The sequence below is a fragment of the Bufo gargarizans genome, chromosome 1, assembly GCF_014858855.1.
Source record: "Bufo gargarizans isolate SCDJY-AF-19 chromosome 1, ASM1485885v1, whole genome shotgun sequence".
NCBI lineage: Eukaryota > Metazoa > Chordata > Amphibia > Anura > Bufonidae > Bufo > Bufo gargarizans.
In genome coordinates, this window is record NC_058080.1 from 677,308,566 (window position 1) to 677,335,533 (window position 26,968).

The following is a 26,968-nucleotide window of genomic DNA, read 5'->3' on the forward strand; positions in this document are numbered from 1 at the left end:
ACATGAAAAAATGCCATTTTATAAAGTGAGACAACCCCTTTAAGTATGACTATAAAATAATTTTAAAGTCAGGTACTTTGTACCTGAGTTTGAAAAAAAAAAAAAAAACGTTTCCATAATGTCTGTGTTTCTTTGTACAATAATAACTGTGAAGGAATCTGTCTTTTTCGGCTTCCCTAAAGTCTATTCCAGCCATATTATTCCTCTCTTCAGCTGCACAGCTAGATGCATTTCACTCAGAAGCAGGGGGCGTCACCCTTCTGTGGAATCTGCCAGCACTGTACTGCTGTGATGTCCTATCCTTTACTTCCCACTATGTTTGTTTTCGGCTTCAGAGCTCACAGAACAGATAAGGAGGGGGGGGGGGGGGAATCAGACTTACAGGGCAGGGGGCTCCTGTTCATTCAGAGGCTTTGTAGAAGTTCCTTAATCAGGCTCAGGATCTCCGCTAGCTCTGACAGGCCCCCACATCCTCTCTGCTATCTTCTTTGTCTCTGTTACTAGGGACAGATCTTACCTGACAACGGGCTGTGGACTGCAAATTAGGTGAAGGTGAGACCCCTAGTGGCCTTGACTTTACAGCTTTTTTGGATGCAGGCAGATTTTTTTTATGAAGTGATTTAGAAACTTGCTAGTTACACCATTCTAATGCAATTGTGTGAAATGACACTGACTCTTTATAGTAAACGTTCCTGCTGTTTTCCCTAGAGAGCAACGCTGGTTGGCGGAACAGGAGGAAGTATTGGAAGCACTGAAAGGAAAGCTGGAGGAAGTAAAAAATCACACCGAAAACATTTCTGAGAAAAGGTAGACTTGCTGATTGTAACATAATCTTGAGCATCCATGCGTGTTTTTTATATTAGGCACTGTAAGGCAACATGCCCACATTGTGTATTATGTGCTGATTTGTTGCACAGATTTTTGTCTTGCCAATACACAGTGTAATAAAGGGGTAGTCCGGGTTCAGAGCTGAACCCGGACATATCCCTATCTTCCCCCACTAAGGCCCTCCGACATGAGCATCAGAGCATTTAATGAATCGCACAGGGCAAAGGCTTTTTTGGGAGATCCGGTGACGTACGGACACTCCATGCCGATGATGTCACCTTACATGTGACGTCATCGGCACTAATGGGCGGGCCTGTAAAACGGGCTAAAGCCTTCCCATCAGTGCCAGTAACGCCACTGGGAACACTGCTAGGCGGAAGCCTCCACCTAGCAGTCAAAAAATGTAACTGATGCTCATATCAGAGGGCCTGTCTAGATGGAAAAGGGGATATGTCTGGGTTCAGAGCTGAACCCCTTTAAAGTCAATGAGATTTCCCAAATCTCATGTTCATGCTGCGGAATATTCCCATGCATAAGTTGACCTGTGGTGTAGATTTTAAAGTCTGCAGCATGTCAATTTACATTGCAGATCTGTAACAGATTTCATACAGAAATTCCCCATTGGCTTCATTTTCTGCACCAAATCCACATTATTAAGTTTTGAAGCAGAATTGACATGGATGTGAAACAAAATCTGAAAGTGTTAAATTGAAAAAAAGGACTTAAAAAAAAACAAAACAAAAAAAAATACTATATACACCTCATGTGACTCTACCTTTGCCATCACTGTTGGAGGTCACGTTGCACAAAGACCAGCAGGGAGCTAGGGAAGAGTCACGGGAGGTGAGTATTTTTTTATTATAATTTTTTCCCCCACAATTGAAATCTGGAAGCAAATCTGCACAATTTGATGCAGATTTCCCTGCAACTCCTGTGTAATTATGTGTAATTAAAGTGCTTTTCAAGTGTTTTATACTTATGACCTGTCCTCAGAATAGGTCATCAGTATCTGATCAGTCGCGTTCCAACTCATGGCACCCCTGCCAATCAGCACTCTGGTGAGCGCAACGGCCTCTTCCTAGACCAGGGGTGGCCAACCTTACATACACAAAGAGCCTAAAAAAAATGTATGACTACCTGGAGCCACAAGCTATACATTTACACACAGTCACCATATTTTTCGCCCTACAAGATGCACCTAGGTTTTAACAAGGAAAAATAAGATAAAAAAAATAAATTTTTCATCTGATCTGAGGTCTGCTAAAAATATTTTTTTCTTATTATTCATTAGCAGAGAAAAAAAAATATATATTTTTTTCATCAGACCTCAGATCAGACTCCTAAATCAGATCCCCAATCCTTATCTGACCTACAATAAGATCTCCAAACCTCATCAGACTTCCAAAACAAACCCCCAAAATCGGACCCCCAATGCTTGGATCAGACAACACAAATCAGACACCCAGCGCCAGACCCTCAGTGCTCAGATCTCCCCCCCCCCCCCCCATGCTCAGAGCTGACCAACCCATGCTCAGACAAGACCCCCATGCTCAGATCTGCCCCCATGCTCAAATCTGCTCTTCCTGGCTTCGCAGCTAGAGCCTCACTTGAAGAAGCAAAGAGCCGCATGTGGCTCAAGATCCACAGGTTGGCCACCCCTGTCCTAGACTGTTGACGTCACATTCATCAGTCACGTGGCCTAGGCTCAGGTCAGTCCCATTCAAGTGAATAGGGTTGAGCTGCAGTACCAAGTACAGGCATTATACAATGTACAGTACTGTGCTTGGTAAGCGGCGTGTAGGCCTCTTTAAACATCTGATCGGTGGGGGTACCGGGAGTCGGACCCCCACCAATCACATTCTGGTGACCTATCCTGAGGATAGGTTATCAGTATAAAACACTCAGAAAACCCCTTTAATGTGGCATTATAACTGCTATGTAAATATGGATGCCCTAGAAGTAAAATGATTTCCGAAAGGTAGGTAGCTCTCACCATTTTTAATTGAAGCAGCATGGATGGGAACTGAAATTTTAGATTAGAAATATCTCTGAAAGTCAAATAGAGAAAAAAATGGAGCAGCAGGGATCATGTGCAGCCTGCCACTCCATCAGGATGGGGGAATCGGGCCCACCATTCTTGGGATCACTGGGAATGCCAGCAGTCAGACCCACCGATCAGTTAGTTTTCCTGTATCTTGGGGATAGGGGATAACTTCAAAACTTGCCATAACCCCTTTAACTGCACAGTGAATGGAAAGGATATAAAGCTTGGCTTTGGTTTATCAAAGTTTATTTTATTTTTTTAGGGCAGAAAACTGGTGCCCGGTGTGACACAGCGAGAGGTTTGGTCTGGGAAAACAGGTATTTTCCTCCCAGCATGTGCTGCTGGGCTGATTTACAGCCAGGTGAGGTCAAATACTGGACCGGATTTTAAGTGCCGATCCAGGTTTTGGCACATGGCTGTCCTTAAATAGGCAGCTGGGCTCAGAAACCAGGTCTGTGTGCTGGGATCTGAGGCCTGTGCTGGGCTGGAGAGCTGAGACCCGTGTGTCAGGGGAACAGGCCATCTAAAGCCTGTATTTGGACTTTCTATGGCAGAACTGCCACCAAAGTGACTTTTTGTTATATTAACTTGCCATTGGGTGTGAAGTAACACCAACACTGCAAAAGTGACATTTTGTTTTTGGCACCATGTGTGAATAAACACTGAAGTTTGAATTACGAACTTGTCATTTGCCTCTGTGCTGCGCCCGCTTATCCTAACTACCAGAGCGAATCCCCACACAGGACAGACAGAAGATGTGGTGTAAGTGTTCCCTACTTACGTGATATGTACAGTAATGTAGACCTAAGTCCACATTGTTCTCATGTTTATTGAAGGCTAGGAAGAATGGCAGATCATCCTACATTTTTCTTGTCTTTTTCTAAGAACATTTCAGGAACTCAAAAGTAAACTTCAGAAAGTGAAAGCCTACAGGGAAGAACTGCTGTCTGCTTTTGGAGACTTCTTAGAAGAGCATTTTCCTGTTCCTCACGAGCTTGAAAGGAGTCTCAAGAAGAAAAAGGTATGGGTGGGGAAAAGGTCAGCTCCATAGCATCTTCATGCACACATCTATATGTATTTTCCTGTCCGCAAAATATGGATATCATCTGTGTTGCATCCGTATTTTTTGCGGACCCATTGACTTCAATAGGTCCGTAGTCCATATTTTGCAGTCAAGTATAGGACATTCTCTATCCTATTGTGGTACAGACATACGAATGTGGACATACTGATCATCCGTGTATTTTCTGCATTCATATGTCCATTTCACCAAAAGATAGAATTTAAAGTTAATGGGTCCACAAAAAAAAAAAAAATGCAGATGGCACATTGACCACATTCGTATTTTGCAGATCCGCAAAACATATATAGTTGTGTGCATAAGTTCTTATCCTGTGAAAATCATGACGTTTTATATGTGCATAAGTTCATTTATCTGTTACCACCTTCAGGTGTGTGACGGACACCGTACCAGACAAGGAATTGCTGTTCATGCCATTTCCTGATAAGCAAAAGAAAATTCATTTAAAAAACCTACAGTGTGCTGCTAAATACAATCTTCTTAGAAGGAATAAGTGAATTATGATATTTTGATGCTTTGCTTTGTCTCTTTGAAACGTTTTTAGGGTATCTCTGCAGAGCCTGAGGTGCAGTGGATACGTCTACACGCTATTTTAGAGGTAAATTCATGTAGTGTCTTATGTAACCATTTCTTTCTACTACAATTAGACATGGGGGGAGATTTATCATTCCTTTGGTCCTGAAAAAGTCATAGATTTCATTCTAGGCGTACGGACTGACGGAGGATGCTACTCATATATTACAAGAAATTTGCACTACGTGTTTTTTTTTAGCTGATGTCCTATCCTCTGGTCATCAGTATCTGATCAGTGGGGGTCTGACACTCGGGACTCCCGCCAATCCACTGTTTGCAAAGGCATTGGTGCTCTTGAGCGCCACTGCCTTCTCTCAGCTCTCCAAGCACGGCGTCATACATTGTATAGCAACTGTGGGGCTGAGCTGCGCCTAGGCCTATGTAACCAATGAATGTGACGACACATGGCCAAGAATAAGCAGCGAGAAGGTCGCAGCGCTCACAGAAGAGCTGGTGCCTTGTGCTGATCTGTGGGGGTCTTATGTTTTTTACTCCCACCTATCAGATATTGATGACCTATCCAAAGAATAAAAAGTGTTGGAAAACCCATTTAAAGACCAAGGTATGCTGAGTGACTACACGGTTGTATGACTGCATTATTTTATCATGTATTCATTGCAGGACTCAATTCACACCCACAGCCAAATTTATAACAGTACATAGTTATGCACTCAGAGAATTAAAGGGGTTTTTCCGGGATTTTAGTATCCTCAGGATAGGTCATCAATATCAGATTGGCAGGGGTCTGACACCCAGCGCCCTCCACCGATCATCTGGTTGAAGGGAAGGCCGTGCTCCGTGTGAGCGCAGACTTCCCTTGCAAACACAATGGACAGCGTACTGACGAGCAGGTGTAACCTACAAGCCGTCCCATTAATTTCAATGGGATGACTCTGTAGTATACACTTGAATAGGAAGGAGCCATCCCATTGAAGGGAATGGGACGGCTTGTAATTACACCTTCTCGCCATCGACACTGAACAATGAAGGGAAAGGCTGTGCTAGCATGGAGTGCGGCCTTCCCTTCAACCAGCTGATCGGCAGGGGTACCGAGTGTCAGACACCCGCTGATCTGATATTGATGACCTTTCCTGGGGATAGGTCATCAATATTAAAATCCCGCTAAACCCCTTTAAGAAAAGCTACATAGTAGGAAAACAGATCCATCCACAGTGCTCGTTTGGTGGGTTCCATACAATAATAGTAGTTTCCTTATCCACAGCACATATTCAAATTGTAATAAAAATGTATTACTAAGGTGCTGAAGGTGGAGAATGGTTCCTTATTGCACTGTGTATAGTAGAAGGGTTTTCATTAGTTACATGTTCTTCTTCCAGACGGAGAATTATAGTCACATAGAACTTCAGACGTTTTTTGGTTTTTTAGTCACATATTATTTTATCTAAATTATATATCTGTATAATAACCCTTCATTATTAAAGATGATTATATATTTTTATGTGTGTATACACTGGCGATCAAAATTGGAGAACAATTTATGAACACGTGATTTTTTTTCAGAAATAATGTAATCTTCATTGATCATCATTTGAAGGGGTAGACCATGCCATTAGAACAGTGTTTTTCAAAATAACTAAAGTGTACCAACATAAAACCTTTTATTTTTCAAAAAACCTGATGATCATAATTAGAGAACAGCAATGACTGTAGCACAGAGAAAGATTCTAACAAAATTTTCTGGAGGTTACACCAGTCACCAATCAGTAGACGTGCACAGGCCCTTGCTTTGAATGACTTCAGCACATCTGTGGCCACAAGACATCACTAGTCCCTCACACTGCTCTGGTGGGATTTTGGTCCACTCTTCTTCCAGTCTCTTCAACATTTTTGTGACTGTTGTGATTTTCTTGACCATAACTTTGTCACCAAGGATTTTCCAGAGGTTTCTATTGGGTTTAGATCAGGACTCTGGGCCGGCCATTTCATTGTTTCAATGTGTTCAGTTTCAAGGAACTGCTTTACCCGTTTTGCTGTGTGACGGGGCATTGTCCTGAATGAGAATTACTGGCTGATTGAGTGATGAACGCAAGGAAGGAACCATGTGTTGTTGAAGAAGGTTCTGATACACACTTGCATTCACTCTGCCATGTAGCTGTATGAGAAGTCCAACTCCTTCTGCAGAAAACATTCCCCAAACCTTGACACCTCCTCCTCCACCTTTCACTGACTTCTTTACACACTTTGGGTTCAGTCTTTCCCCAGTTTGTTGACGAACATAATGTTTCCCATCAGACCCAAATAAATTAAACGTGCTTTCATCACTAAAATGAACTCTGGACAACTTCTCCTCTGTCCACACAACATGCTCCTCAGCAATGGTGAGTCTAGCCTTTTGATTCTTTCTGCTAATGATAAGAGGTTTGGTCACTGCAGAGTGGGCTTTCAGTCCTAATGCTCTTAAATGTCGAGACCCTGTATGACGAGACGGATCCTTACCCTGTTCAGTGCTGAACTGGTGAGCAATTCCAGCTGCAGTGTTGAAACGATTACCCATAGAGATTCTCTGCATTATCTTGTCCTCTCTTGCATTTGTCTTTCGAGGACAACCAGCCTTCTTGGGGGACTTGAATGAGTTTGTGATGTTGTAATGATGCAATATTCTAGAAAAAGCTGACTTGGAACGACCAACTTCTCTTGCAATGGCTGATAGGGTCACCCCTTTGACCTTCATCTGGACAACCTGCTGACGGAGGGTTTCAGTCACTTTGGAACGGCACACCATTTTGGCAAAGTCAGTGAAAACTGGAAAGTTAGGCTGCCAGTTAAATAGGGTTTGTCAGATCATTAAGGAAATTAGCACCAGTTGCCAGATTAATACCAATAACTTGCAGGTATCTGAAAGTGTTCTCTAATTTTGATCAGTGTTCTTTTTCAATTATCTCATTTACATTTTTATTCTGTGCTTTAGAATAAATACAGTTTCTGAAATAATCTCAAAATACTGCTATTTTACTCATGTTAGGATATATTCACATAGGACTACACTATGAACTTGACATTACGGAAATTATGTGTTCTCTCATTTTGATTGCCACTTTCTAAATACTAACTGAATAGTTAATGACTTATATAATAATTTGTGGTTAATATTCATATAAATTATATATATATATATTAATTACTTTATATAAAAATAAAAACCAAAATTCACTAATTAATATTTTACAACTTAATTATTCAAATTTAAATTAAATTTAAAAATAACAACAAAACCAAATAATCTGTTGTAAAAGTTTTGGTTATTAATATCTATTAGCCACATAAAAAGAAATGAATGTAACTTAAAAATATATCTTAAACCAATAAAAAGTTACTGTTGAACACAAAAACAAACGCCAGACATTTATCTTAAGTGTATCATGCAGAATCATTTTCTTCATGGACGCTATGTTTTGGGTCACTGTGACATGGACAGATAAGAGTGACAAGTGTACTAATAAAAGTACATGAGAGCCGTGTTATAATGAACCCTCTTATGCCCCGAGCACCTTTATGATGCAGTAATTCTGAATCAAGTATTCATTGCTTCCAGAATTCAGATCTTCAGCTGATACACAGGTAACCTTTCAGAACGGCAAAGTTACCCTGTCACTTTTAGCTTTGCATTCCAGATCGTGCATTACTACTAGATTTCCTGGCTTTAGAGACAATTTTCCCTAAAAGGACACAGAAGGGGTTTTTAATGCAATATTGTAGAATTTTTGCTTAGATTTTTTTTCCATTTGATATTGATGGCCTATGCCTGCCGATCAGCTATTTGAAGAGGCTGAGGTGCTCTGTAAGTGCTTAGGCCTCTTCCTAGCCCAGTGACGGATGTCTACTGTCACCAGAATTTGAACTTCACTTTTGATACTAAGTAAGGTATCGCAATACTTGATACTGAATCAATACCACGTGGGAAGGGTTGGGGAAAATGCGCAAAAATATAAAGCCCTCCTATTGTTTAAATGTACCAGTGTATGCAGTTAATGTGCAAGGTGGTGCATGATGGGGTTAATGTAAAGCACATCATGGAAGTCCAAATTGATAAAACCATATGCCTCACATTAATAGTAACCCTATTAAGTACCTCACGTAATGGACACAGTGGGCAACATAGGGTTAATGCGTGGAGTTACAAGATGGTTACTTTCTATTAACACGTTTTCTATCAATTTGGACCTCTATGTGCCTCATATTAATAGTAAATAACCTCATCATGTCCCTTACATTAACTCCATGCTGCCCATTATGTGAGAAGGTGCTTGATGGAGGTCAATTGCAACGATTAACAAAGCGCTTTATTTCATTGCCGAACTGCTTGCATCAGGGGCCTTTGGCCACAACCTCTCCATATGATGGCCGCTACCTGGGACACACCACCCCAACTATCAAAGCCAAGTCTGGTATCCCAGCTCTTTCTGTTCATGGCTATGAGGCCAGCGTTCATCATGCCTTTATAGACCCTGCATTTTGAGAGTTGTAGTCCCACAAGACCAGGAGGACTACCCATAGAATTCCTTTTGGAATTTATTTTAGGACAAACCCAAAACCATGTATTTCTAGTGCTCCAGCTATGTCTTTCTTGTCTGTTGAACTGTGGCCAGTGCCTGCACTGATAAACCTGGGTATGGCAGGCCTTGCACAAGGCACTGATTTAGTCTCAGTGCCCTGTCAGCTGGACGGGGGTTGAAAATCTCTTAACTAACTTGGGCTGGTGAAATCAGCTTATTTATCATGGCTGCCTGCCTGCCAGCGACTACCGGTATGGAGAGGGGTGTTTGGGAGCTAGGCACTGGTATTTTTTGGGATCCATGTGGCCCTGTGTCATCCTAGTTTCAATTAAATAGACACAAGGCAGGTTCTGCTGTTCTCGTGCTACAGTAGCTGCACTGAATATGCGGGACCAGATGAGCGCTACAGGAGTTCGAATTACACAGAACCTGAAGCCTCTTACATCATGCTGCAAACGTGTGTCCAGCCATGTCACAGTGGGAAGGGAGAGACGCTCTCTTTCCTTCTCCACATGCAGCCGCTGATGAGAACAATAGCGCAGCTTAGTATAGAAAAAAATGTCAGTAATGAACGGAACTGGGCATCAAAGTATTGATACCTCGATGCCTGGTGCAACCCAGCGTATATCGGTCATGTGACCTACGCGCATCTCAGTCCCATTCAAGTGAATGTACAGCACTGTGATTGGTAAACTGTAAAGAGACCTCAGCGCTCACCAGAGCTCTGGTGAACGCAGCGGCCTCTTCAAACAGCTAATCGTTGGGGGTGGCGACAGTTGGATCCCCCACCAATCTGATAATAACCTATGCTGAGGATAGGCAATCAATATCAAATTTTTGGAAAATCCTTTTAAATGCAAACTATTATCTTTCTCTAGCAGTCGGCATAAATGATAGGTCAGTTTGCTGCTGTGAGGGAAAGATGTTATCGCAAGGGCAAACATCATTATAATAGTAGGTGTAGAATTAGGATAACAGTATGAAAGCTCTTTTGTTCTCTATAGGCATAGACAAAGATGCTCAAAGAAGAATATTGTATGATGTTCTAATTGAGTCACTACATGGGAACTGTCTCTGGTCACATTGATGTTCTGACTGAGAGCGTTAAACACTGTTTGCCGTGCTAAAAATCCATTATGATATAGATTCTTTCCCAGGTGCTACTGTGTAACCTTGGCTCTCCTAATTAGTGAGTTAAAGGGGTTATCCAACTATTTCTAGCTGATGACCTGTACTCTGTTTAGGGCATCAGTGTCTGATCGTTTGGGGTCCGCCCCCTGGGACCCCTACCAATCAGCTGTTTAAGAAGGCACTGGTTTTCTTGCCCCTTAGCAGATTGTAGATTGTATTGCGGATGTGCTTGGTATCACAGCTCAGCACCATTCACTTCAATGGGGCTGAACTGCACCCAGGCCGTGTGACTGATGTACGTGACATCACTGGCCTAGAGTAGGAAGTGAGAAGGCTGCAGCACTCACAGGAGCGCTGGGCCTTCTCCAGCTGCTGATCGTTGGGGGTCCAAGGTGTCGGACCCCAACGATCAGAGCTGATGGCCTATCCCAGGGATCAGCAACCTCCGGCACTCCAGCTGTTCAGAAACTACAACTCCCAGAATGCTTCATTAACTTCTATAGGCGTTAAAAGAGAAGCCAAGCATGTTTGCATGCTGGGAGTTGTAGTTTCACAGCACCTGGAGTGCCGAAGGTTGGTGTTCCTTGGCCTATCCAGTGGATAGATCATCCATTAAAAATAGTCAAATAACCCCTTTAACCACCTCCCGTCCGCCCATTGCATATAAACGTCCGGGAGGTGGATCTCTATGTCTGAATGCACGTTTTAAAACGTCCATTCAGACATCGCAGCTGCACGCTAATCGTGCAGCTGCTGATCAGGTTGCCCGCTGTCAGTGACAGCAGGGCAACCCTTAGAGAAGGCAGGGACAGTGCCCAGGTGTCCCTGCCTTCTAGATCGCTGTATACACAGCGCTCACCGAGCGCTGTGCATACAGAGCAGGAAGCTATGCGCTTCTGTTCCGGCCAGGCAGTCATGTGACCGCCGGGATCGGAGAGTGCAGGAGCTGTGTGAAGTCTTTCAGAGACCTCGATCAGCCCTGCACTGAGGCTGTATTGCGCTGTACAGCCTCTCTGGGGGGTGCATTTCTCCTGTAACTGGGGCTACTATGTCAGCCCCAGTTACAGGAGAAATCAACAGTGAGGAAAAAAGTTAAGTAAATGTCCCCCAGAGGTCTTGTATGACCTTATGGGAGACGAAAAGTGTAAAATAAAAATAAAGTGTTAAAAAAAAAAAAATTAAAAAAAGGTTTCACATGTAAAAAAAAAAATACCCATGTAAGGAATAAAAAAAAATTAAAAAATAGAAAAAATAAAATAGACATATTTGGTATTGCCGCATCCGTGACGATCGGCTCTATAAATATATCACATGTTCGACCCAGTCCGATAAACGCCATAAAAAAAAAGCTGTGTCACAAAAAGCCATTTTTGTCACCTTACATCACAAAAAGTGCAACATCAAGTGATCAAAAAGGTGTATGTCCAACAAAATGGTACCAGTAAAACCATCACTTCATCTTGCAAAAAATTAGCCCCTACATAAGAAAATCTCAAAAAAATAAAAAAAATATAGCTCTCAGAACATGGACACATTAAAACATAATTTTTTTGTTTCAAAAATGCTATTATTGTGTAAAACTTAAATAAATAAGAAAAAGTATACATATTGGGTATCGCCACGTCCGTAACAATCTGCTCTATAAAAATGTCCTCTGACCGAACCCCTCAGGCGAACGCTGTAAAAATAAATAAATAAAAACTGTGCTAAAACAGCAAATTTTTTGGTCACCTTGCCCCATAAAGTGTTATAATGAATGATCAAAAAATCATATGTACCCAAAAATAGTACCAATAAAACTGGCACCTTATCTTATCCCCTAGTTTCCAAAATGGGGTCACTTCTTGGGAGTTTCTACTGTAAGGGTGCATCAGGGGGGCTTCAAATGGGACATGGCATCTAAAAACCATGTGAAGTTCCTTTTCTTCTGCGCCCTGCCGTGTGCCTATACAGCAGTTTATGACCACATGTGGGGTGTTTATGTAAACCGCAGAATCTGGTGAATAAATTTTGAGTTTTGTTTGACTGTTAACCATCGATGTGTTAAAGAAAAAATTGGATTAAAATGGAAAATCTGCCAAAAAAGTTAAATTTATAAATTTCATCTCCATTTTCCTTTAATTCTTGTGGAACGCTTAAAGGGTTAACAAAGTTTGTAAAATCGGTTTTAAGTAACTTGAGGGGTGTAGTTTTTACAATGGGGTCATTTATGGGGGTATTCACTGTGTAGGCCCCTCAAAGTGACTTCAGACCTGAAGTGGTCCTTTTAAAAAGTGGGTTTTGGCAATTTTCTTTAAAATTTTAAGAATTGCTTCTAAGCCTTCTAACGTCCTAAAAAAAATAAAATGACATTTCCAAAATGATGCCAACATAATGTAGACATATGGGGAATGTTAAGTAATAAATATTTTATGAGTTATCACTTTCTGTTTTAAAAGCAGAGAAATTGAAATTTAGAAAATTGCGAATTTTTTAAAATTTTTGGTAAATTTAGGATTTTTTCATAAAGGTAAAATATATTGACTCAAATTTATGACTAGCATGAAGTACAATGTGTCACGAGAAAACAATCTCTGAATGACTTGGATAAGTAAAGGCGTTCCAAAGTTATTACCACATAAAGTGAGATATGTCAGATTTGATTAGGCCTGGTCAGGAAGGTGGCAAATTACCCAGATGGGAAGTAGTTAAGAACAAAGTTGCTCGAACCTGCCGATTTTGATGGGACCAACCAACTATCTTTTGTTAATGAGAGTGTGTAGGGACAGAACAATCATCATGTTGAATTTCATTATACTTGATCCATTGTTCTCATGGGAGACTAAGCTGATGCCAGAAGTGTCTGGCAGCGGCTTATTCCCCTCTGCCCGTTGAGAACACAAGCATGCTTGGCCAAACCAAGCATGCACATATTTCCTTCCTAAGAACGCAAATAAATCCACTTCTCTTTCCATTTTATTCTTCCACTTATCAACTCCTTCATCTGGATATTTCTAGATGTGGACTGTTTAATGCAAAAAACGTATTGCTTTTTTTTCTCTCTTTTTACATTTCAGACTCTCATCAACCAGCTCACGAACACCCCCAACGATCCCTATATTATAGTTAAGGACGAGTACTGGCCTCCTTACATTGAGTTGTTGCTCCGCTTTGGAATTGCATTGAGACATCCAGCAGATGCAAATCGAATACGCCTGGAGGCTTTTCACCAATGAACATTATTATTTTACAGACTTTCTTTTAAAAATGCACTGCGCGCCTTCATTTATATATTTTACTACCAACTTTATGTAGAAAATGTTTTTTATCGGAAATATTTTAACCTGTAGTTGCGACCGCAATTTTTTTAAATTCTGAAATAAATCTCATCCTTTTAAATTTTGGCTTGTATCTCACAAGAAATAGACAGGTATGAGACTGGCCAGAGCATGATGTGATGATTTCATTTTTGCGCTCTGTGCAGAACCGGTGAATGTTGTTTACAACAAATTCAACTTGGGACTCTCTTGATGATGTGCCTCGAGATTCAGCACCCCCTTCGAAGGAAACAAGACTGAGGTGATTTGTCCATGCACTCTCTGTCCATGATTGAAACAGGTCTTGTTTCCCTTATAGAAGCCATGCAGCCAAAAACCACATTGCAGAAGTGCTGTAAAATGTTTATGGTTTATTGCACAGTATTTTATCGTGCAGCATACTGGTGCATTTGAGCTCAGAGACAGATGGGTGGCGGCACAGATCTGGAGAAGGGTACAAAAAAGTTATGCTCCACTGAAGTTTCCAAGAGCACAGCCGCCATAATTCTTGAGTGGAAGAAGTTTAGAACAACCAAGCCACTGCCTAAAGCTGTCTACCCCAGCAAACTACGTAATTGGGGGAGAAGGGGCCTAGTAAGAGAGGTGACCAAGAACCCAATGGTAAAAACTTCCAGAAGGTCAACCATGACTGCAGAACTCCATCAGTGTGGGCTTTATGGCAGAGTGGGCAGAAAGAAGCATCTCCACAGTAAAAGACACATAAAAGTTTGCAAAGAAGCACCTAAAGGACACAGATGGTGAGAAACAAGACTTTCTAGTCTGATGAAACCAAGATTGAACTTTTTGGCCTCAGTTCTAAGCATCATGTTTTGAGGAAACCAGGCACTGCTCATCACCTGCCCACAAACCATCCCTACAGTGAAGCATGATGCTGGCAGTATCATAGTATGCGACAGAGAGACTTGTCAGGGTTGAGGGAAAGGTTTATGGAGCAAAGTACAGAGATGTTCTTAATGAAAACCTGATCCAGACTGCTCTGGACCTCAGACTGGGCCAAAGGTTCACCTTCCAACAAGACAATAACCCTAAGCACACAGACAAGGCAACACAGGTGTTTCAACTAAGTACCGAGTAAAGGGACTGAGTACTTAAGTAGAGGATTTTAGTTTTTCCTTTTTAATAAAAAGTCAAATATTTCAAACATTCTGATTCCACTTTGTCATTATGGAGTACTGAGTGAAGAATGATGAAGAAAACTTGATATTTGATTTTAGCACAAGACCACCACATAGCAAAATGTGAAAAAAGTGGCAGGGTCTGAAGACTTTTTTCCGAGTGCACTGTATAATAATTCAAGATAGGTTTCAAGCTTCATCCCTTTTATTTTTCCATAAAGATGTTACAGATTGTGAGACATCTTGTCCTCTTTCCACAATAACCTGATAACCCCACTGGAGGACATTTTTCATACCCTGGATGTCAGCAGAATGGTGTTCCTATATTCTGAATGCTTGCCAATTTCAGAACCATTAAAGATGTTCTGTCAGCATGATCAACCCTGTTAAACCAGGCAGATAAGCAAGTTGGAGCAACAGGGGATGGGGCTGATCCCTTGGAGCACTGCTTTTTTAAAACCCCCTTTACTCTGCACTCTCCCCCTCTCCTTGATTGACAGGGTTAAACATCAGCATGTTAAGGGCAGAGTTGTGTTCTAGCATATACATATCATATCACATACACATATCATGTACTATAGTCTTACCATAATGAGAAGAGTGAATTTCTATGTTTAGAAATCTAACACATATTATTGCTTTATTCACAAGCACAATATATGATTATAAACAAACCAATAATATGTGTTAGGTTTCTAAGTATGGAAAAACCATAGTCCTCAATATGATAAGGCTGTAGCCAGGAGGTAAGTGGTCAGCCTTGCATGTAGAGATCCCATGCCTCAAAGAGGACGTGTCACCTCTCCTGACATGTCCTCTCCTTTGAATCCAGAGGAAACAAAACAGGCTGGTTTTGAGAGCTCCATTTATTTATATAAGCAGGCATATAACGCAGGTTTGCTCGCCGCATGTTGGATTTAAGTGTGTGTTTGTATAAGTGTGCGACTTTAGGTTAAGTGACTTCAGATCCAGGGACTTCAGTGGTGAACTGCAGTAAATCAGTTTCTTATTACTGCATTCTCTTGTATTTTTCGCTTTTGTTGTGTAATCCCCATCTAGTATGTGTTCCGTGTGCACATCTTGTCTGATGTATGCAGTCCTAGAACAGCCGTTCAAGGGTGTATATTATTGTTCAAAATGTGAGCAAATAACCCGTTTGGAATCGCAAATTGAGTATCTAAACAGGCGAGTTTCAACACTGAGAGGCATTAACAATTTGGGAAAGAGTTTGCTTCTCACTGAGCAAGCACTCTATGGGGTAGATGAGGGGGAGGGTGAAAGCGAGGAGTCTGAGGGATGTGAGGTAGCTAGCTGGGTAACAGAAAGCAGGGTGGAGGGAAGAGTGCCAGGGAGGCTAGCCCTGATCTGTTACACCCCAACAAGTTTGCACGGTTGGCAGATAAGGTGGATGTTGGTTCAGGGACAACACTGCTGCAGCCAGACACTTCCTCTGCCAGTCAGGGGAATGTCAGCTCCAGTAAGCAAGAGGGAAGGGCAGACAGGTGCTGGTAGTTGGAGACTCTCTTATTAGGGCTACAGAAAGGGCAATCTGTCACAAAGACCGTGATCGCCGAACAGTGTGTTTTCCTGGCGCTAGAGTTTGACACATCGCGGATCGGGTTGACAGATTACTGGGAGGGGCTGGAGAAGATCCAGCGGTCATGGTCCATACCGGAACCAATGACAAAGTTAGAGGAACGTGGAGAGTCCTTCAAAATGATTTTAGGGATTTAGGTCAAAAGCTTAGGGCAATGACCTCAAAGGTAGTGTTTTCCGAAATACTGCCTGTACCACGAGCCACACAAGAAAGGCAGCAGGAGATTAGGGCTCAAGAACTGGTGTAGGAAGGAGGGTTTTGGGTTCCTGGAGAACTGGGCCAATTTCTCTGTCAGCTACAGGCCCTATCGTAGGGATGGGCTGCACCTCATTAGGGAAGGGGCAGCTGTGTTGGGGGGAAAGATGGCTAGAAGGTTGGAGGAGTGTTTAAACTAGGGACTTGGGGGGAGGGTAATTACGTTATAGCATAGGAAGATAGAGACTGGGGGCAAGGTAGTGGGACTGGGGGAGGAATGGAAGGAGTGACTAAAACAGTTCAGAAGGAAAGGTGTAGGGTAAAAAAAATATACATAAACCTCTTATTTGTATGTATACTAATGCCAGAAGCCTGACTAATAAAACTGGGGAACTGGAATTACTGATGTGTGAGGAGAACTATGACATAGTGGGAATAACTGAGACATGGCTGGATGATAGCTATGACATAGTGGGAATAACAGACATGGCTGGATGATAGCTATGACTGGGCGGTTAATGTACAGGGTTACAGTCTGTTTAGAAAGGATTGCCAAAACCGGAGAGAGGGAGGGGTCTGCCTTTATGTAAAGCCCACAGTCTGAGAAGATATAAGTGAGGGACATGAACATGTGGCGTCACTGTGGGTAGACTACATGGAGGCAAAACCAATAATAAAATACTAATAGGAGTTTATTAAAAACCTCCTAATATACCAGAGTCCACAAAAAATCTACTACTAAACAAGATAGACGAGGTGGCAAATCATAATGAGGTTGTTATTATGGGGGACTTCAACTACCCAGATATAGGGAAGCTGAAACTTGTATATCTCATAAAGGAAACAGGTTCTTGGCAATAACCAAAGACAATTACCTTTCCCAACTGGTTCAGAACCCGACTAAAGGGACGGCCATACTGGGAGGAACAAAAATACCAAACTTCAAAAAAGCTAAATTTTGCCAACTAAGAAAGGCCATAGGCCTAACTAACTGGGTGAAAGTCTTCAAAAATAAAAATACCACCACAAAATGGGATATTTTTGAAAGCATCCTAAAATCTAATTATGAGAGGTACATACCTTTATAGTAATAAAGGGTTAAGGAACAAGAAGAAACCAATGTAGATAAATAGAACTGTAAAGAAAGCAATAAATGACAGAAAGAAAGCATTTAAATCACTAAAACAGGAGGGTAGCGAGGAAGCACTGAAAAACTATAAGGAAAAAAATAGAATATGTAAAAAAACAAATAAAAGCCGCCAAACTAGAGACCGAGAGATAAATTGCCAAAGAGAGCAAAACTAACCCTAAAATGTTCTTCAATTATATAAATGGTAAAAAGTATAAATCTGAAGGTGTCTGCTCTCTACAGAGCAATGAGGGGGGAGTTGCAGAGAGCGAAGAGGAGAAAGCAAAGCTATTAAATAACGCCATATCAGCATGGCTTCATGAGGGATCGGTCATGTCAAACTAATTTAATCACTTTCTGTGAGGAGGTAAGTTCTACACTTGACAGCGGTGAATCAATGGATGTCGTGCATCTGGACTTCTCCAAAGCATTTGACACTGCACCACATAAAAGGTTAGTATATAAAATGAGAATGCTCGGACTGGGAGAAAACGTCTGTAAGTGGGTAAGTAACTGGCTCAGTGATGGAAAACAGAGGGTGGTTATTAATGGTACATACTCAGATTGGGTCACTGTCACTAGTGGAGTACCACAGGGGGTCAGTATTGGGCCCTATTCTCTTCAATATATTTATTAATGATCTGGTAGAAGGCTTGCACAGTAAAATATCATTTTTTGCAGATTACACTAAACTGTGTAAAGTAATTAACACTGAAGAGGACAATATACTGCTACAGAGGGATCTAGATAGATTGGAGGCTTGGGCAGAGAAGTGGCAGATAAGGTTTAAGGCTATTTTCACACTAGCGTTCGTGGCTCCGCTTGTGAGTTCCGTTTGAAGGCTCTCACAAGCGGCCCCGAACGCTTCCGTCCAGCCCTATTGCATTCTGAGTGGATGCGGATCCGCTCAGAATGCATCAGTCTGGCACCGTTTGTCCTCCGCTCCGCTCAGCAGGCGGACACCCGAACGCTGCTTGCAGCGTTCGGGTGTCCGCCAGGCCGCGCGGAGGCAAATGGATCCGTCCAGACTTACAATGTAAGTCAATGGGGACAGATCCGTTTGAAGTTGACACAATATGGCTCAATTTTCAAACGGATCCGTCCCCCATTGACTTTCAATGTAAGTCAAAACTGATCCGTTTGCATTATCATGAACAAAAAAAAAAAAAAATTATATTTTTTGGTTCATGGTAATGCAATAGGATCCGTTCTGAACGTATCTAAGCGTTTGCATTATAGGTACCAGACGGATCCGCACCTAAACGCAGGTGTGAAAGTAGCCTAACACTGACAAATGTAAAGTTATGCACATAGTAAGGAATAATGCAAATCACCCGTACATACAAAATGGTAAAACACTGGTTAACACTGACATGGAAAAGGATCTAGGAATTTTAATAAACAGCAAACTAAGCAGTAAAAAACAGTATCAGGCAGCTGCTGCCAAGGCCAATAAGATAATGGGTTGCATCAAAAGGGCCATAGATGCCTGTGATGAGAACATAGTCCTATCACTTTACAAATCACTAGTTAGACCACACATGGAGTACTGTGTACAGTTCTGGGCTCCTGTGAACAAGGCAGACAGCAGAGCTGGAGAGGGTCCAGAGGAGGGCAACTAAAGTAATAACTGGAATGGGGCAACTACAGTACCCTGAAATATTATCAAAATTAGGGTTATTCACTTTAGAAAAAAGACGACTGAGGGGAGATCTAATAACTATGTATAAATATATCAGGGGTCAGTACAGAGATCTCTCCCATCATCTATTTATCCCCGTGACTGTGACGAGGGGACATCCTCTGCGTCTGGAGGAAAGAAGGTTTGTACACAAACATAGAAGAGGATTCTTTACGGTAAGAGCAGTGAGACTATGGAACTCTCTGCCTGAGGAGGTGGTGATGGCGAGTGCAATAAAGGAATTCAAGAGGGGCCCGGATGTATTTCTGGAATGTAATAATAATATTACAGGCTATAGCTACTAGAGAGAGATCGTTGATCAAGGGAGTTATCTGATTGCCTGATTGGAGTCGGGAAGGAATTTTTTCCCCCTAAAGTTTTTTTTGCCTTCCTCTGGATCAACTTGCAGGATAACAGGCCGAACTGGATGGACAGATGTCTTTTTTCGGCCTTATAAACTATGTTACTATGTCTGGTTTAGTAACTACTTGCATTACCCATGTAATAACAATTCTGGAGCATCTATTCTTATGACTCAATGTTGTACCATTCCTATATTATTCCTGCTAGAAGTTTACAAATAAATTGCCAGCATTCTACTGTAATGGTACTGCTGGGTGTTTCCAGTGGCAGGTGTGGCTGGCTTACTTATTATCAAAGTCATGTCTCAAGGCCTGTTTAAAAGGTCGAACATTGACTTACAGGATAGCTGCCTTACATCTGGTGGTATTAGAGGCAAAGCTTGCTAAAAGCTCATTTGCATACAGTCTTCCCGGAATTCCAGAGGAGCATTGCCTGGCCTTACACCGTGTCAGTGCTATCCATATGGAGATATAACATGATAGAAATACATGCTTAATAAATTTCCTCATGATGAAAAAAAATCATATAATATGGGAATGTCTCATAAGTAATAAGTCTGGTAAATTATGTATTTGTACTTGAGTTGTGTAGGATATGTTCACATGTGACGGAAATTAGCAGTTGTTGCTGAAAATCATGGTAGAACAAATGCACCAAAAGTGCATCTTTTGTTGCAGAAAGGTTGCTAATTTCACACAGGTTTCACCCTTTGCATTAGATTCAAAACACACAGTATAATTTGGCGTGCTGCAGATTTAAATTTGCACTACAGGTCAATTTCCACCGCAGATTTTTTTTCTCCACAGTGTGCGGTTGAGAATTGCTAAAAATTCATTCACTTTGCTGGTACCGTAAAACTAGAATTTCACAACTGTCTGCTACATGTGAACAACCCTTATTCATATAGCTCAGTCCTGAAAGCATGTGGAGAGAGGGTATCGCATCTTTAATCCCTTCAATGCAGGCGATTTTATGTTTTTGCATTTTAGTTTTTTACTCCCAGCCTTCTTGGAGCCATAACTTTCTCCTCCGTCCATTCAAGATTCTAAATACACTCTTCAACATTGGAATTGCATCACCAAGAAGGAAAAGCCATAGGGTTATGCAAATTAAGGATTTAGCAGGTCTTGCTAAGATCTGCAAATGACCAAATTTTCAAGCACCTAGCTCCAATATGTGGCATGGGCATAAAAGCCAGATTGAAAACAAAGCTTTTAGCTACATGAAACCTAAAAATCAGATCAAGTTGTCTGGGATTATTGTTGTCATCGATGTGCCAGTTATCACCCAAACTGAGAGGGACAGACTCCATGAATCTTGATTTATAATTCCAGAAGATCACTACGCTTCTAGACTGAGAACGTTGCATGCCCTAATGGTTAGGAGAACAACCACAAGCTGGAATGACAGCAAGAGATGCACAAAGACAAACCTCTGCATGGAAGGATCGTGTGATTAGAAGAATGGCGCATAGTGATCCATTCTGTACAGCAAGTGAAACTGGACATCACAACCCAAGCCAATGATGTCCAAATTGAATTGGATGTCTAATCCCAAGCCAATAGGCAGCAAACAGTGTCTAAGCAAACCATCAGAAGGCATTTGCACCACATTTGGCTATGAGCCAGATGCCCATCCAAGGCTATCATGGTGCTCAGAAAGATGGTAACGGAGGCCGGAATGGAGGTCTATCCTCTTCAACACATCACACTTTTCTCAGGGACGCAATGATAGCCAGTGTGGGCAACGCAATGTATAGGCCTTCATAATCCCTTCTGGGAGTATGGTGTGGGGTGGCATAATGTATGGTATACTAACAGCTCTGTGCTGTACCAGTCTGTTAATTATTTTTTTCTATTTTTATATTACGTATGTGTAACCCCCTCTTGATGTACAGCACCATAGAACTAATGGCGCTTTTAAATAAATAATAATGCTTATTTGACTTTCCCTTTAAGGCCACCTGCCCACGTTGAGGAATACATTGTTTTTTCCATGCAGTGTAGTACAGTACCAGCAAATTGTATGAGATTACAAAAATCTCACGTACACATTGCGGATTGTTTCTTTGCAGAAATTGACCTGTATTGCGAATTTCCAAATCTGCAGCATTGTCAATTATGTTTGCGGTTTTAGCTGCAGATTTCACTCTTCTATGCAAGGATGAGATCCGCGGCAAAACTGCATCTAATCCGCACCAAAATCTGCAATTATATAAGAAATGATATACGCTGCACAAGCGCACATAAGTCTGCAAAGAAATTTGTGAGGCTCTTATATGCGTTCACTGTGCTTGGTAAACTATGAGGAGGAGGATTTTTGGTGCGGATCAGATGCAGTTTTGCCACAGATCTTACCGTTCCATTGAAGGATGAAATACGCAGCTAAAACCACAAACATAATTGACATAATGCAGATCAGGAAATCCACACAGCAGGTTAATTTCTGCACGGAAACAATCCACAAAGTGTACACGAGATTTGTGTTATCGCATACACTTTGCTAGAACTGTATTACGCCGCGTTTTTTCTGCATGGGAATTGGTGCAGAAAAAATGCACGTATTCTGCAACATGCAGGTGGCCTAAAGGTTTTTTCCCAATTCGATATTGATGGCTTATCTTCAAGATAGTTAATCAATATCCGATCTGTGGAAGTCTGACTCCCGGCAAGCCGCCAATGAGCTTTTGAAGAAACGACAGCGCTTTGGTGAGCACTGCGGCTTCCTCACAGCTTACCAAGTACAGTGCTATACATTGTATAGCGGCTACGCTTGGTATTGCAGCTCAGCTCTATTCACTTGAATGGGACTGAGCTGCACATAAGCCATGTGACTCACCAAAGCATCACAACCTCTTTACATAGCTAATCAGCAGGGGTGTTGGATCTCGACGGGTCAGATATTGATGACCTATCCCGAGTATAGATCATCAATATTTTATCCTTGAAAACCGCCTTTAATTTCTGGTTTCTTCTGTAGCACATAGAGAGGGACATTTCGAAGTGTAGAATAATGTATCGGGAGAACGTGTCATGTTAGGGCATTTATAAAATAAAATAAAAATTTAAAAGCCATATGTGGTGAAACCAACCTCGCCACTGGGTTTTGGAGAAGCCTGGTAACCAGCCTCTTGCCCCAGGATTATGGCCCATACTAACTTTGAAGGAGAAGACAGACCGGCTGCACAGCTTAAATCTGTAGAACTGTTTTGGACAGAAAAGCCATGAGTACAGCCAGGTCCAAGAGACTTTGACAACTAATTCGTGCTATGTTGGGATGTTAAATGTCTATGTGTATTGTAAAGGGTGGGACATTGTATACGTTGAGTAGTGAGGTCTGTTCCATTGTCTCTCTGTGTGTATTGGCGATTGCCCTCTGTCCTGAGAGATAATTGAATTACAACTCGGTTGTCTCCAGGACAGAGGACATTGTGTATTCTCCTGCCTGTGATTCTTATGTTAACCATGGTGTACCATGATTATATCACAGGCAGAGGGGAGGATTCTATGTGGGTTGTAGCCTTTGTGTTATTGGTAATTGTATTTTGTTGATTGCGTCTCAGACAATGCCAGTGTGTTAGTTAATTGCGTCTCAGACAATGCCAGTGTGTTAGTTAATTGCGTCAAAGACAATGCTCATTGTATTTTGTTGATTGCGTTACAGACGGAGGGAAGGGGGATTTGTGTACAATTGCTGGGAAGGTTTCAATTCTGTAAATACATGTGATTGGCTATAATATAAACTATCACAGTCTTCTACAAGGGCCCCAAGGGGAGTGTCCCTTGCTAGGAGACCTGCATAAAAGGCTGAAAAATAACCCATTAAAGGGTTGCTGTTTTTATATTCAACATAGAGCCTCGTCTCATGTGTGTGGGAATTGCTATACGTGTATACTCCCCTGGCTATTACTTCTAGCTCTTGTAAGAGCTGTTCCTGCTCTCTGGATTCAGGAGAGGTTCACCCACTGGAGCCTGGAGCCTTGTCGTAGGTCCAGGATGGGTAGGAGACGACGAGACCTCAACCAAGCTTCGGCGGTTCGTGGTGTCTGCAGCGCTTACAGTGTCAAGTGGAGTGCTTGGAGTCCTCGGGAAGCACTAGGAGCATCTATCGACGGAGGTACCCGGTCGGGGTGCCAGGAGATCCGTTACATTGGTGGCAAGCAGTGGGATGGTGTCCTAGTAAGAGGAGAAGCAGCTCGGAGACACCGTTCGTGGATTTACAAAATTGAGGGCAACGCTAGTATCCGTACAGCGCCCCTGGATACAGCAGGATGGAATCAACTAGTCTTCGGACAGTGTTCTATGACGAGGAGGATGAGGCAGCCGTGGACTACAGGGATGCAGACAGAAAGGAAATCTGGTATGATGCCCTGGAAAGTGCCCAGCGGCGGGGAGGGGAGAGCCTCCCCAGTTATGAGCGGCGGCTACAGAAGCGTGTGGCGATGCGGATGGGTCTCTTGGGAGAGCAGCTCCTGGATGAGGGGGTGACAGAACTGGAGAGCCTGGTATGGAAGGAGCTTTGGCTAGACGACGCCTACCAAGCACTCTGGTGGTATGTGATTCGGCACTCCCCCTGGATGGCTGAGCACGACAGACCCGAGGGTGAGGATTATGATGGCCCTGGCCTGTTGTTTGAGGCCTTCGCAGATTCGGAATTCGGAGATGCTGGAGAGTCCCGGTTCTGGAATATCTATGACTACAAGGAGAGTATGCATGATTGGGCTACAGCGAGAGAGGTGAGACAAGACCTGGCATCTCTAGTGGCAAAGGAGTGGGAGCTGGAGCAGGACTACCAATACTTCTTCAGCTCAATTCAGTCCCAAGATACACTGCCAGAGAGCTGGGTGGCCGTCCCAGACCTACAACCCTACAGCTGGGAAGACCTGACTGAAGTATCCCCTGCTTCAGTACCAGCTACAGAGGTAGGGGACCTCATAGACTGGTCCTGGGGGGAAACCCATATGGCAGGTGGAGATGGGACCGAGATCTCTCCACCGGCCCTACAGGGATGCTGGGCAGTTGGCCCAGATCCCCAACGGCAGCCGGAGTTTCAGGGAGTAGGGACAGTTGGTCCTGCTCCCCAGTGGCAGTATGTTTTGCAGGGAGAGGAGAGCATTGTCTCCACTCCCCAGCGGTAGTGTACCTTGAAGGGGGAGGAGACAATCGGTCTCTCTCCCCAACCACAGGGGGACAGCACCCCTAACTCCGACCCCTAACTCCGATGGGGCAGATGGGACTGCAGTCTCTGCACCAGGCCTACCAGGAGGCTGGACGGCCGGTACGGATCCCCCACCAACCCTGCAGGAATGCCAGGAGGAGGAGGTAAGCGATCCCTCCTCTCCACAGCTGATCCGCAACAAGATCTTGGGGGCAGGATTCCCTGACCCCATCCCAGCGAAAGAGCTGGCATCTGGGCAGAGCGCAGTTGGCCTCTGCCCTCCCATATCCTCTTGTCCAGAGGTTAACTCCTCACAGGCTACCCCAGCGGAAGAGCTGGCATCTGGGCAGAGCGCAGTCGGCCTCTGCCCTCCCCTATCCTCTTGTCCAGAGGCTGACTCCCCACTGGCTACCCCAGTGGAAGAGCTGGCATCTGGGCAGAGCGCAGTCGGCCTCTGCCCACGAAGTACCTACAGCTCCAAGCTAGAGAACACCAATGAAGCAAGGAGTAGCAGATGCCCACTCAACAGCTGGGGACGTACAGAACAGAGCCAGGCCCCAAAATTCAACAGGTCCAGTATTTGGTTGTGGGTGGACTGCCAGACTAACTCAGGTACCGACCGGCGTGAGGTCAGGTATCTGGTTAGTCTTCCCTGGGAGGGGGAGTTGTGTGGCGAAACCAACCTCGCCACTGGGTTTTGGAGGGGCCTGTTTGCCAGCCTCTTGCCCCAGGAATTTGGCCCATACTAACTTTGAAGGAGAAGACAGACCGGCCGCACAGCTTAAATCTGTGGAACTGTTTTGGACAGAAAAGCCATGAGTACAGCCAGGTCCAAGAGACTTTGACAACTAATTTGTGCTATTATGGGATGTTAAATGTCTATGTGTATTGTAAAGGGTGGGACATTGTATACGTTGAGTAGTGAGGTCTGTTCCATTGTCTCTCTGTGTGTATTGCGATTGCCCTCTGTCCTGAGAGATAATTGAATAACAACTCGGTTGTCTCCAGGACAGAGGACATTGTGTATTCTCCTGCCTGTGATGATTATGTTAACCATGGGGTACCATGATTTTATCACAGGCAGAGGGGAGGATTCTATGTGGGTTGTAGCCTTTGTGTTATTGGTAATTGTATTTTGTTGATTGCGTCTCAGACAATGCCAGTGTGTTAGTTAATTGCGTCTCAGACAATGCCAGTGTGTTAGTTAATTGCGTCAAAGACAATGCTCATTGTATTTTGTTAATTGCATGTGATTGGCTGTGTACAATTGCTAGGAAGGTTTCAATTCTGTAAATGCATGTGATTGGCTAAAATATAAACTATCACAGTCTTCTTCAAGGGCCCCAAGGGGAGTGTCCCTTGCTAGGAGACCTTCATAAAAGGCTGAAAAATAACCCATTAAAGGGTTGCTGTTTTTACATTCAACATAGAGCCTCGTCTCATGTCTGTGGGGATTGCTATACGTGTATACTCCCCTGGCTATTACTTCTAGCTCTTGTAAGAGCTGTTCCTGCTCTCTGGATTTAGGAGAGGTTCACCCACTGGAGCCTTGTCGTAGGTCCAGGGTGGGAAGGAGACGGCGAGACCTCAACCAAGCTTCGGCGGTTCGTGGGGTCTGCAGTGCTTACAGTGTCAAGTGGAGTGCTTTGAGTCCTCGGGAAGCACTAGGAACATTTATCGACGGAGGTACCCGGTCGGGGTGCCAGGAGATCCGTTACACCATATACATTCACTCAGCCAAGAAAAATATGTTTTTTGCAACTCAGAAGGAGAACTTTTTCTACACAGTGAGATGTAGGATTCACTGAGATAAATAGATGTTGCTGGGCTGCCGGTTGTGTCAAGCAGCTTCAGTGCTGATGCTACATTATGATCTCCCTATGACCCCACAATGTCTGTACAGTATAACACTCTACGTAGATACATTTTTTATTTAATAATTTTTTTCTTCTGCGCAAGGTCCTCCGTTATGAAACCCGTTTTTTCCTCTTTAACCTCTTTCAGCCAGGAAGAGACATTTTTTTTGTTCCAAATCCCTTGAGTAAAATTCATGTCATTATGGCACAAAAACATCATTTTATTGCATAGAGTACCTCCAAAAGGCACTTATACGATGAGTCGTCCCAAATTGTTTCCAGGTTACACAATGAATATTTCAAAGGATCTTACAAACGTACAAAGTCTCATAATTATGATCATTCATATGGACACAAAAGATCTTTGTTCTTCAATGAAAAAAATAA

General features: G+C 42.9%; 1 protein-coding gene across 1 annotated transcript in view; it reads left to right on the plus strand.

Annotated features, from left to right (window-relative positions):
• The window catches only part of CENPK (centromere protein K), a 61,271-nt gene extending 47,722 nt beyond the window's left edge, over nt 1-13,549 (plus strand). The window contains exons 8-11 of the mRNA XM_044276155.1: nt 709-807; nt 3,758-3,893; nt 4,498-4,551; nt 13,228-13,549. Of these exons, the coding sequence (XP_044132090.1) occupies nt 709-807; nt 3,758-3,893; nt 4,498-4,551; nt 13,228-13,386 (448 nt within the window). The 3' untranslated portion in view covers nt 13,387-13,549. The remainder of the gene's footprint in view (nt 1-708; nt 808-3,757; nt 3,894-4,497; nt 4,552-13,227) is intronic.
• Nucleotides 13,550-26,968: the final 13,419 nt, after the last annotated feature.